At 41.1% G+C, this 13399-nt stretch overlaps 1 protein-coding gene across 1 annotated transcript in view; it reads right to left on the minus strand.

The window, feature by feature from the left end:
• Positions 1–1820: 1820 nt before the first annotated feature.
• Positions 1821–13399, minus strand: part of SAMD5 (sterile alpha motif domain containing 5) — a 52751-nt gene continuing 41172 nt past the window's right edge. Inside the window, exon 2 of the mRNA XM_032651784.1 lies at positions 1821–1883. Coding sequence (XP_032507675.1) covers positions 1821–1883 — 63 coding nt within the window. The remainder of the gene's footprint in view (positions 1884–13399) is intronic.

Raw genomic sequence — 13399 nt, forward strand, 5'->3', positions numbered from 1 at the left:
AATGAGGTCTCGAACAGGAAGCCATTTATTATCACAATAAATTATATCTATAATTTAGACCCCCACTCCTTAAAAAAAACAAAAACCAAAAAAAAAAAAACCTAACTTGGAAATTATAAAGACTCACTTGGGAAAAAAAAAATGATGAAAGGTTGATCGGCGTATAATTCTTACAAAACTGCAAGCAGTATTTTTTTAAACATGTAGTTTAAAAGACAACGTATACATGCTTTTAGAGCTTAATTCCCTTGCATTTGTACTTAAGAATGAGACTGACTTTACCCGGTATCTAAATTAATCTCTAGAAGTAGCTAAACCATGTCAACCTTAGATTTTTAAAGCAGTATTGTGATTAAAATAGCCCTTGGAGACCTTAACTGCCTACCCATTCCCATATGCACCAGGAAGAAATGAATGTACATCTACCTCTTTTTCTCCGAGGGTTCCTACTCTTGAGCATTACAATGTGATGTAAGCTTCAACCTCTTTTGTACTTCTAAGTAGTGCAGGGAAGTTTCTGGAATACAGTACTGCCTAGCTGCTCTCAGAATCTGTCTGACCATGGAGCTTGCTGCATGTCTAGATCTCTTTTGATGATCTCCTTTTAACTAAGTTTTGGTGTCTGGTCAACATGACTGCATTTTCTAAGCAGAAAAGAAAACTGCCAACATCCAAAGGCAAAAACAATAGGAATTAGAAGAACTCCAGATTCATCTTAATTTCTTCCTCCCACCTCCTTCTACTCTCCTTTTTGGCTGTGGTTATACAGGGCTCTTAGTGTCCACTGCCACGGCCCACCTCTCTGCCCCCTCCCCCCCACCAAAGGCCTGAAATCAGAATCTGGGGAGGGAATCTGGGCCATGGCAGTGTCCAGGGCTGAGGAAAACTGGCCATCCAGTCACACAGCTGGCCCTTGCTCCATGTACATCAGAGTAAGACACTCTTACAGGTCCTAACACTCAAATTCAGCCAGATGAAACTTAAAAAGAGAAGTTAGAAAAAAGTTTCTTCCTTTGCAGATGTTCCTGAATTTGTCACCTTTATCATTGTACCTACATATGAAATAACTATATAAAGCACCTTAAAATAAGAATTCCTTCACCAAACTATTCTATAGAGAATTATATAAAATACTTCACCTATGAAAACAGTCCTATATAAAGCGAAAAAATATGTTAAAATACAAAATTAAAATGACTATTCTCGGGCTTCCCTGGTGGCGCAGTGGCTGGGGGTCCGCCTGCCGATGCAGGGGATGCGGGTTCGTGCCCCGGTCCGGGAGGATCCCACGTGCTGCGGAGCGGCTGGGCCCATGAGCCACGGCCGCTGGGCCTGCATGTCCGGAGCCTGTGCTCCGCAACGGGAGAGGCCACAGCAGTGAGAGGCCCGCGTTAAAGGCTAATTTGGAAATGATGTAATTTCTAGCTATTGCCAGAAATCTTTTCGTCTTGTATTACCACTTAAAATTAGTCAGTACCCAAATGCCTTAGCCAACCTCACTTATTTGCAGCAAGAATTCACAGTACCGAGGGCAGAATCCCAAAATATGTAGAAGACTGTATCTCACAATGGTGTGTCTTTAAAAAATGAACTCAGTACTTCTTTATGTGTGATATTTCACTGCCTTTTGTCTAGCTATTATGAGTTCGTTACCCAGTGTACTAAGTTGATTATTCCAGAATTTTTCCAAGCAAAAAGTTAGGCTGATGAGTATTTCCAGGGTCATCATCCATTTCCCTTTTTGAAAGAAGGCTCTAAATATGCCCTTTTCCAGTCTTCAGGCATCTCATCAGTCCTCCACGAGTTCTCAAAAATGATATCTAGCGGTTCTGTGATGACTTCGGCCCATTCATTAAGAACTCTAGGATGGCAGCCATTGGGACCTGTGGATTTGAACATATCGGGGTTATTTAAGTTCTCCTTTACCCATTCTTCCCCTAGTCCATCATGGATTCCTGCTCCAATTTTTAAGTCATACTTGTCCCTTTCTGGTTACCACATGGACTTCTGAAAACTAGCTTTCAGTCTCTGCTTTTTATCTGTCAATTTTCTCTTTGAAGCTAATAAGAGAAAAATGTATTTTATTCTTCTCAAGCCTATGTTTTGTTTAAAAAAAAAAAGGTCTACTTCTCTTTCCTTTCATGTTTCTTATAAGAAAAGGAAAGTTAAAGAGCGATAAATAAATAAAAGTATATCTTGTAATAGTTTGCCTTCCTTAAATCACATCACTGAATTCTACATTCTGGCAGCCTTAGTCATAGGTAACAGTCAACATACTGCTAAACATTTCAAAGGCTACCTAGCTCGTGCTCAGAGGGTACATATCTATCCAGCTTGTCTTTGCAAGTGCTAATTCAAAATGTACCTTCCAAAATAAAAAGAGATTCACAATCATCTTTAATCATGATTTGTATGCACGTAGCTTTAACACATAGGCATTTAAAAAGCATAGTTGTGCATGAACTGGAAAGAGATGAAGAAGGATTTCTTACAAACAGTAACCTAGTTGAATTCATCTGCTATTGTGTGGTCATCTGCACCAGTGTTCTGGGATTGATATTACACTCATTATCTCCAAGCTCTGATCCGTGTTGACAGTTTTAACCCCTTCGTGGTCACCATGATTCCTCCAAAATTGAAAGACAGCAACAGATTACAGTTTCCTGCCCATCTGTCATAGTTATGCCCTGGGCCTAGAATCCCTTGACAGATCGAGAATGGACAAAGGAGAAGAAGGAAAAAAGAAGAGTGCAAAGGAAGAATGAGGATGCCTGGATCTCTCCTATGATTTTTGATATGACAGGCAGGCTGTGCTGCTTGGATTCAACGATTTTCTTGTTGCTGTTTTTTAACTGGAAAAGCTCCTGGAAATGGTTGAATCAATTTTGCTCTCTTTTGTTTTTGTTTTGTTTTGTTTTTCTAGTCTATATCTCTCCAGTGGTACCCCCAGTTTTATCTCTTGCAAAAAAAATCATATTGCAGGCATTATTAAGACTTTTAAGAAACAATTCTGCATATTTCTCTAGGGCATAATAATTTGTTTTAGCATATGCCATCTTCACCCTTGCTCAAACCTGCCGATGGCAATATGTTAACTAATATGTCACCATTAATTACTTTGGGTAATATCATTCGGCAGTTGCATCTAAATGGATAGGAAGTATTACTAGCCATGCTCAGGAAGTTTTTTTCTCCAGAAAATCAAGCTGTTTTCAGGCCTTTTTCGCCCCTGTAAGACCAAGTAATAATATCTTACTACTCACTAATATATTCACATAGTCACTCAGATAAACCCATACCCAAGCCAATCAATGCCTCCATGAAAACCAAACTCCTGTTATAAACTATGTAAAAGTAATGTTCAATCTGTCTTGACAAACTAAGTTTTTTTTTTTTTTTTGAGGGGGGAGTGATCAAAGTTACCTTAACATGAAGAAGGCAAAACTGTTTCATTTTTAATGCTCTAATGAATGAATGAATGAAAAAGCATTGCAACAAAAATTGTATTTGCTATAGAGTGCAAGCTAACTTGCTATTTCTATCTGAAAAACCAGAAAGAGCCTCAGGTTACAGCATTAGGGTTACTAAGACCTCAGGAAGACTACAGCTGAATTCTGAAGGGGTCACAAAGGAAGGAGGCAGCATCTTGAGGACATTCTTATTAAAATGATTCTCAGATGTCTGCACGGCACCTGACAGGCTCTGTCTGAAGTCAGCAAGATGACCTTGTCTACTGTTAAAGGTCATTTTATTCCAGGAACCTGTGGAAATAAAGAAAACGCCTTTGTACAGACTATCATCTAGTAAACGGGCAGACACCCTCCACCTCAAACTTATCTAAGGATGTGGACCACGAAGTCATTCACAAATCTAGCATCAACCTAACAGCCTCGGAAACCTCTTGTGTCTTTGGTTCAACAAAAATAAATCGCATTCATTAAACAAGCCCAGCCTTGCAATTTGCTACTTTTCATTCTTTGGGGAGGGGGTGGGAGGCAAACAGGATTTCCACAGTTGGGTCATGGAGAGTTTCAAGATGTGACAGCAGTCGCAGAGAACAGTAATTAGCTGAGCACATGGTGCTTCGTGATCATAGGAAACGTGAGTAATTTCCATGCTAGGAAGGCTCCTTGGAGCTCTGGCGCCTGGCATGCATTGTGACATCCCAGATCCTTTTCCTTACAGACCACAGTCCTCAAGCCGAATAGAAATGAACAGATGTTCACAACTCTGACCAGCTTTAAGGAGATAACTGCTAGAAATACGTCTTATGGGCAAACAAGCATCATTTCACAGAGCTGCTCCTACCACCTCACATTTTTTCCTTTCATTTTCCCCCCGAAATAATCCGGCATAATCCTACAAAGAAAAAAGCCCTTTCTTCACTCCACCAAGAAAAATAACAATCTGTTTATATGTGTTTACAGCCTTCTTTGGATATGACTAGGCTGACTTAACGAATCATGAAAGGAATTGCCTCAAACCTGGTCCTTTCTCAAAATTCATAAAAGTCAACCTCTGGACCAATAAATAGCAAGTTATATTTTTGGTTCTACTAATGCTCCTGAAGTCTTCCTGTTTCTAAAGTTTGTAAAAATTGAATGCCAGCAGTTTGTAATATGCCAAATTATTATCTATGTCTACGGAAACATTACTAAAAGGTTTATACTCTGGTTTGGCCTAATTCTTCCCCAATCTGCCTTTGAGCCCACTCTCAGATAGTCCTACATCAGGGCCATACAAACCTAATTCTTGGGCTGAACTGTGACTTTTATTTGCTCTAAGCTCTTATGGGGGATGGGAGGGGTACAGGGACAGTCTTTCATTTCACAGATACTTGGCAATTCTAATCTATGTTAGAGTTCCAATCTGAGAAACAGAAGGGGTGGGAAGGGGTGCAGAAAAAGTTATTTAAGGAATAAAGAAACTATTATCCTGTGGTTAAAAATTAAATGTTACGAGATTACGTTTTCTTTTTTCTCAGTTGATTATTCTGATTTTTAACTGGCTTCCAGTCTGTTGCTCTTTTCAGCTTGTGATTTTCCCCCTAATTAAAAGGCAATCAGAGTTATATGCAGGCTAAACCATTTAGAAGTTATTTCTCTATTGTAATATTAGGTTAAAGGATGTAGCTCCATTGCAGATGTAGAACCAATAAATTCTCCACATGTGGTGGCTGAGATAAAAAAAATAAAACTGGTGACTGTACAATAACAGGCCATGCAATTCCCTTGGGGGGGCGGGGAGGGAGGGGGACGACTCTCTCACAGGAAAGAATTAATAAAGAACAGTGGTGCAAATGCTGCCTTCTCTCCTCCTGGATGGCACAAGGCACACAAATCTGAACCTTTGGGTGGTTGGTGATAAGACAAGATTTTTTAACACCTAACTTTCTCAACATTCAGCCATGTCACACTACTTATTGTTATGGAACCAAGGAAGGTTGGTAATTTGATAAGAGACCAGGGAGGTGGGCGGGTGTAAATACAGCCTCATTTTAGCTGTAAATTTCTCCAAAGGCAGAAACCACATTTTACACTTCTTTCTATCTGCCTCGGGAATATTATATATAGCATGTCACACACTTCTACTGCTGATTGAGTCAACTGTCCACAGTATAATTTTTACATACAATTTCTCAGTAAACGAAGTTGCTATTGAGAAATGTTAGTCTAGCAAGTCAGATAGGAGTATAGTTTCCTTTGCCTACACAACAGAGAATAAAATAGCAATATGTTCACTAAACCCTTCTGCATCTTCACAGTCATCTTTCAGTTCGTCGAAAGGCCTCTGGGGGCGGGGTGGGGGCACCTCTCAGCTGCTGGGAAAGCTGAGGCTGCCTCCCAGCCCCCAGTAGGCTGGAGGATGCAATGTTACGTTACACAATGAGCTGGCATATATGTCCTTTTTTTCTACAGGGGTTTTACAGGGTAGGTTTCCAGGGATTCTATAGAAAAATGTTTGGCCTGCTCCAGAATGATCCACGTATATTTTCTTTTTCTGACTTTAAACACAAGTACCCAGACGCATTATAAACCATTCTGTACAACTATCCTGCCTCCATCTATGGTGTGTACTTGGTAAGTACTGATTTACTATCTAATTCCCGGAACAAATTAAACAGGCTATAATAAACTGAACAGCTTCTCGCCACCTTCTCTGGACCCACAAGAGTTCTAAGCTTCACTCAGGACTGAATCTGCAGGTTTTAAGCAAATGGAAAGTATACTGGAGAGGATGGAAATTTTCCTACCCCTTATTATTCAGAAAACTCTCAGGAACAAATTCAGAGGTTAAAAGACAAAAGCGTCTTTATTTATGCTCTCCTCAGGGCATTCACCGATTTTATAATTTTTCCAACTGAATAGCTATGTAAATTCCCGATTTCTTAAAACCCCTTTGTTATAGTCATCGTTGACATATTCTGAATATGCTAAATTCCCCCCACACGGAGGGTAGCCCAAGGGCTGTGGTCAGCCAGTGGCAGCAAACTCCAGGAGACCAGGCTTCAGAGGCCCGGGACCTCCTCACTGCCCAGAGTTGGGTCATGTCTTATCTCTACCAGGAAGAAATGATCAGGAGTTTAACTGTTGGGAATTCTGAATTCTTCATTCAACAATTTTATAATAATTAACAGCTGGTCACAACATGAAACTGGGGCTAGGTCACCACACTTTCAAGAAGTTTAATAGTACTGTTATGGAGGCAAAATAGTAGCTGGAGGGGACAGTACTTTTAAGAACAAAGAGGGATTCCGAGCATGTTTACAGATGGAGTGGAAGGATTCCATGGAGAGAGACCAAATGCAAGAAAATAAAGGCATAATTATGGACCATAATTATGACTAGGGCCAAGGGTAGATACCCAGAGGAGGGATTAGTCTTAGAGGGGAGAGAGGCAATTCCTCATCAGAAACGGAGGGAAAGAAGAACAGATGGGCAAGGACGTCAACATACTTTGAGATGAAGGAGAGAGCGAGGGAGGTAGCTCGTGCAACTGACTTGCAGTTCTCAGGAACGACCTAGCCAAGGTCATCTGCAGAAGGGGAGGTGAGAGAGGAGCAAGGGTACAGTTTTAAGGTGCCCAGAGGCGGTAAGGGAGGCCTGAACTGGGACATGAAATCAGTTTGACAGCTGCAGGAGGGCAGATTCAGCTGGGCTGGCCTGCATAGAATTACAGTGAAATGAGCTTTTAGAGTTTTTCTGTATTGTGCTTCAAAGTCTCCAAATACTACCCAAAATAGGGATCAAGACACGGGCCTGGAAATGCGCAATACAAGTCCAGAATAGAAATGATGACAAGTGCTGCAGTGTGTTGTATATGAGTGTTCTGTCTTCCGGTAAAGCTCTTTAAGGCATATTCGATATGCCTTTGAATGAAACAGTGCCGTTGATGACTAGCTTGGTCTGTTTGGGCTGCTATAACAGAATACCACAGACGGGCTGGATTATAAACAACAGAATTATTTCTCACACTTCTGGAGGCTGGGAAGTCCAAAGTCAAGGTGCCCACAGGGTCAGTGTCTGGTGAGCCCATCTTCCTGGTTCACAGACAGCACCTTCTCACTGGGTTCTCACAAGGAAGAAGGGGCAAGAGAGCTCTTAGGTCTCTTTTATTAGGGCATCAATCCCTCCCTGAGGTCTTTACTCTCATAATCTAATCACCTCCCAAAGGCCCCACCCCCAAATACCATCACATTGGGGATTAGGTTTCAACATATGAATTTTGAGACATAGACATTCAGTCTATAGCATCATCTGTCTCTAACCAGGCTCCCTGGCTACTCATTTAAGGGTTTCTCACCTCTCTGTCCCTCCCTGTCTCCTTCTCTCTCATCTACATACTCACAGTAAAATCATCCTTTATTATGTACTAATGGTGCTTGAAACGACCATTAACACTAACCTGCTAACTCTGATTACAATTATCATTAATGTAATTACCATCCACTGTAGGTTTATAGTACATATTACAATTATTACTACGTGCCTACCCCGCCAACAGTAAACAGCTACGAACAGTAACTGAGCGACCTTCTTCTGTGCCAGGCACTGTGCTAAGGACACGGTATATTTAAACATAATCTCCTTTACTGCTTACCACAAGCCAGCATGATGGCTATCATGGACTCAGTTTTACGCATGGGGAATCTGAGGCTTTAAAGTGTAGATACCCTGAGAGGGTCAACGAGCTAATCAGTGGCAGAGCAGTCCTGTCCCACAGCAATGCCCAACCTTGTAAAAGTATGTCTGCACTCCCCATCATTTTTGTTTTTATTTATTTATTTTGGTCCGTGCAGCATGCGGGATTTCCTTGACCAGGGATGGAACTTTGTGCGTCCTTCAGTGGAAACGCAGAGTCCTAACCACTGGACTGCCAGGGAATTCCCCCCATCATTTCTGACTGTGAATGTATAGTAGTTAAATAGCATCCTCCAAAACTCACATCCACCTGAAACCTCAGAATGTGAATTTGCAAATACAGCCTTTGCAGATTGTTTAAACTCTGGAGATGAAATCATCCTGGATTTAGGGTGGGCCCTAGATGCAGCCACTGGTGTTCTTTTAAGAAGAGGAGAAGACACAGACACACACCGAGAAGAAGGCCACGTGAAGACAGAGGCCAAGAGCGGAGTAATGCAGCTACAAGCCCAGTAATGCCAGGAACCACCAGAAACTGGGAGGGGCAAGGGAGAATTCTCCCTTCGGGCCCTTAGAGGGAGCATGGCCCCCCCAAACTGTGATGTCATACTTCCGGACTCCAGAACTGTGAGAGAGTAAACGTCTGTTGTTTGAAGCCACTCAGTTTGTGGTACTTTGTACAGCAGCTCTCATAAACTAATATGGAATCCTTTCACAGAAATACTTAATTTCTCAAATGCTCTTGGGAGTGTTTTTAATCACTCCATCATTTTTAGCAATACATGCAAATGTGATTTTAGGCAAAAGGTATTTTATTTTTATTCAGGATACAAAATGTTGCGCATAATGCTTACTTAGACATTATATCTAATGTCATTCATAATATATAAGAACATTTTAATTTTGTCCTATTAAATAAATGATGCAAACTGTTATATGATTTGTAAAAGATACATTAAAAACTATATGCTGTGTTTATGCATCCTCCATGTATATTAAGATGCAGACTGAGATTTAACTATTTCCTACAGCATCAAAAACAGAAAATAATCAGGGCTTCCCTGGTGGCACAGTGGTTGGGAATCCGCCTGCCAATGTAGGGGACATGGGTTCGAGCCCTGGTACGGGAGGATCCCACATGCCGCGGAGCAACTAAGCCCGTGCGCCACAACTACTGAGCCTCCCTGCGCTCTAGAGCCTGCGAGCCACAACTACTGAAGCCCGCGTGCCTAGAACCCGTGCTCCGCAACGAAGAGGAGCCCCCCTCGCCGCAACTAGAGAAAGCCCATGCGCAGCAACAAAGACCCAACTCAGCCAAAAAATAAATAAATAAAAAGATTGGCTTATGATGTTTAAAAAAAAAAAATGAAAGAAAAGAATCAGCAGTTGGGATGATTGCTTTCATTTTGCTTGATGTCCACTAGTTTATTTACTTGAATATTTATGATTTGCTTTAAGTTGCAAGACCAGAGGGAAGGTTACAGTGACTGTCTGTAAGCATTTCTCTACAAATAACACGCTATATACATGACATTTTTATTTCCAATAAGTTAAAATTGAATGTAAACACCAGTATTTTTCTGTTTTGATATCAGTTATTGAAGAATGTGAGTTTAATGTGTAATGTAAGCATATCTGAACTCTAATGAAGCTCTCGTTTTACAGAGGAAAATATTTAAATAATTTTCATTGATATACTTGAAGATATATAATGAAACAGTTACTATTCCCAACCTGGAAAACTTTCTTGACTCTTTTGACAGCTCAGAAACCTCCAGCTAGATAACATGGCAGTTTCTATATTAGCAGTTCTCAAACATTTGTTTCCAGGAGCAAACTGCATTTTTAAAAAAACACTGAAGATTCCAAAGAGCTTTTGTTTATATGGGTTATAATTATCGACATTTACCTATTTGAAACTGCAACTGAGAAATGTTTAAAATACTTATTTAATTCATTTAAAAATTAAAATAGTACATGTACCATGTTAACATAATATTTTTATTAAAAATAAATCTATTTCCCCCAAAATTAATAATAAACATGACATTGTTTTGCATTTTTGCATATCTCTTTAATGGCTAGTTTTATAGGCTACTGAGTTCTCATATCTTCCACGCTTGAACTGTGACAATATGTTGTCTTAGTTGAAATACATAAAGAAAATCTGTGCCATTAGAAAAAGGAAAATATTTTAATAGCTTTTTAAGATAGATAATTGTAGATATTCTTTTGCTACCATGCCAAAATTTGACAACATATAGATTCTTAAGTCAGTTACCATGTGAAATCTGAAACCGTATCAATGAACTTTTTGTACTCCATCAACTACATGAAAATCTTTGGTCTGTCTCCTACTATTAACAGATCTCTTGTTATACGTGATTTGGCAACATCATGCATTAATCATTTGGAAAATATTAGGTTCCTGAGCTATACAGATCTTCTAAATGTTAACACATATCGTCATTCAATATCAAAAAAGTAACATTTGTTACTATCACCACCCAGCTCATCAAAAAAGCCTTCAAGTCTTGGGAAACTGTCAAGCTCACTGTGGCAGACACAAGTTCTTTTTTTAATGTAATTTTTACTTGAATATTCAAATTTTACCATTAACAAATAGTATCCATTACTTTTCTTGAAATATTAGGTTCACTTTACTCACTTTCAAGAAATTTAGCTGCTGGGACTTCCCTGGCAGTCCAGTGGTTAAGACTCTGGGCTTCCAATGCAGTGGGTGCGGGTTCAATCTCTGGTTGGGGAACTAAGATCCCACATACCACGCAGTGTGGGCAAAAATAAAATAAAATAAAATATTAAAAAAGAAAGAAATTTAGCTGCCAAATACCCAATAAGTAACCACAAATTGTTCCTCAGTTGTTCTTCTAAGGCAAAATGCTGTTCCATAAATAAAGCAGCTAGTTCAGCTAGTAACTTAACAGCAGAAGTGGTTAGTGAGGAGACAAGGTTCACATGCACTTCCATTTGCAACAGAAGTCTTTGTGAGTAGTTCTCATTTTGTCACACAGAATATCAAAAAAAAAGAATGTACTCAAAGGTTGAGAATTTAATAAACTTACGAATTTCTACTGACTCATCAAGGATATTTTAAGGAAAACAGCTATTTTTTGGCATGTGTGCAGGTGATGAATGCCATAAGCACTAATGCAGTTTGATGCCACTGCCTTGATTGGCACTAATGTGCCAGCATTTTTACCCACTGTGGCTTTTGTGCCGCCAACGCAAATGTCCACAAGGCGAAAAAGGCAAATAATGTTACAGTATTGTTATGAAATAATTATTACCTCAAAGATCCCTGGGACCCCCAAGGATCTGTGGACCACACTTTGAGAACCACTGTCTAAACCACTTCTAGATGGTACAGGCCACAAAATCAGCACCAGGAGATCTCAGACCAACTCATCAGTCTGGAATATAATTCTTCCCTTTGAAATAACTCCTTCCTAACAATCGCTCTGTATTTACCCTCCTGGCTCCCCACCTGCCTCAGTCCCATGAAACCAGAAAGTCTGTAGCCTTCCTGCCATGAAGGTGAGTTGACTCTCCTCCTGTCAGGAGAGGGTTTGCAAAGGTAGCTGGGCTGGCTAGGGGGGGAAATCCTTCTCGGAGGGACAGTGCTTGCCAGATTTGACGAAAGCAAGGGCTTTTCATGTGACTTAGGCAATTCTGATCAAAAATAACCCGTGGTCTCTTGGCATCCAGTCCCAGACCCCTGAACACTGAAGCGTGGCCTCCACTGGGCCTTAACCTCACCTGCCAAATTGGAATGGGCAGGGAAGCAAGACAACTGTCATAATCCTTTTTAGCAATTCCTTGGAAAGCACATTTGCATGTATAGTGGCAGCCAGAGTGAAGCACTACCCAGGGGATCTGTGCTGTTTTCCATTACTCTACCTCTTCTCTGGTTTTGGCAGGGGAAAAGAGGGACATTTTTAAATGTCTCAAGAAAGCCACAAGCTCTGATGCCATCATTCTGGGTCTTAAGGACCATCAGCTAATTGCTTTAAAGAAACAGCACTGGGCTTCCCTGGTGGTGCAGTGGTTAAGAATCCACCTGCCAATGCAGGGGACACGGGTTCGATCCCTGGCCCAGGAAGGTCCCACAGGCCACCGAGAAACTAAGCCAGTGTGCCACAACTACTGAGCCTGCGCTCTAGAGCCCACGAGCCACAACTACTGAGCCCATGTGCCACAACTACTGGAGCCCACGCGCCTAGAGCCCATGCTCTGCAACAAGAGAAGCCACCGCAATGAGAAGCCCGCGTACCGCAAGGAAGAGTAGCCCCCGCTCGCCACAACTAGAGAAAGCCTGCACACAGCAACGAAGACCCAATGCAGCTAAAAACAAAAAAAAAAGAAAAGAAAGAAAGAAAGAAACAGTACTTATGAAGTCATCTGAATAATCCTCAAGATGCTGGCCTTGTCCAAATAAACTCTGAGGACGTGTAAATGGGTTACCTGAAGCAGCAAAATATGTAAATAGGACTGAGTTTCATCATACACTGAAGGTCTTCACCACACACACACTTGCTGTTATGAAGTGACACTTCTAGAAGGTTTGGGAGCAAAACCCAAATCGCAGCCCTTCACATGGTTACAGTTCAAGGTAGCCTAATGTCACTGTGTCCAGAGTGAGCCCAGAGTGACTCTTTGTGTGTGTGTGTGTGAGAGAGAGAGAGAGACAGAGAGACAGAGAGACATTGAGGGTTGTGGGTGGGGAATGGAGGACACCTGGGTCTACCTCCTCAAACCAAACCAGCCTATCCTCCAGGTATCCTCAGCAGTCAGTGCATCCCTTCCTGCCAGGACAGAAGTGAAAGCCCCTGGCGGGAAGCAGTGCAGGGCTAGAGACCCATCCTCAGACTCTGGAAGGAAACCCCAGGTTTACTACTTTCTGGATGGGTGGCCTTGGGCACATTACTTAACCTAACTGCTCTGTGCTTCAGTTTCCCATCTGAAATGAGAACAACAGTGGTACCATTTCAGAGAGCTGTTATGAGGATTAAACGAGTTAACATTTGCAAGACTGTTTAGAACAGTATCTGGCACAGTGTAAGCCTATATAAGTGGATGTTTCTTCTAACACGTACCCCATAAAAGGCATGGAATTCTATTTCTTCATTCAATCACTGAGTGATATAAACCCACCCCTAAGGAGGCATAGATACTTAGGCACATTTTCAGAACAAAAACATAATGGATGTGCGGCAACATTATTAAGTTAGTCATCCACA

This window comes from Phocoena sinus, chromosome 12 (genome assembly GCF_008692025.1).
Source record: "Phocoena sinus isolate mPhoSin1 chromosome 12, mPhoSin1.pri, whole genome shotgun sequence".
NCBI classification, from domain to species: domain Eukaryota; kingdom Metazoa; phylum Chordata; class Mammalia; order Artiodactyla; family Phocoenidae; genus Phocoena; species Phocoena sinus.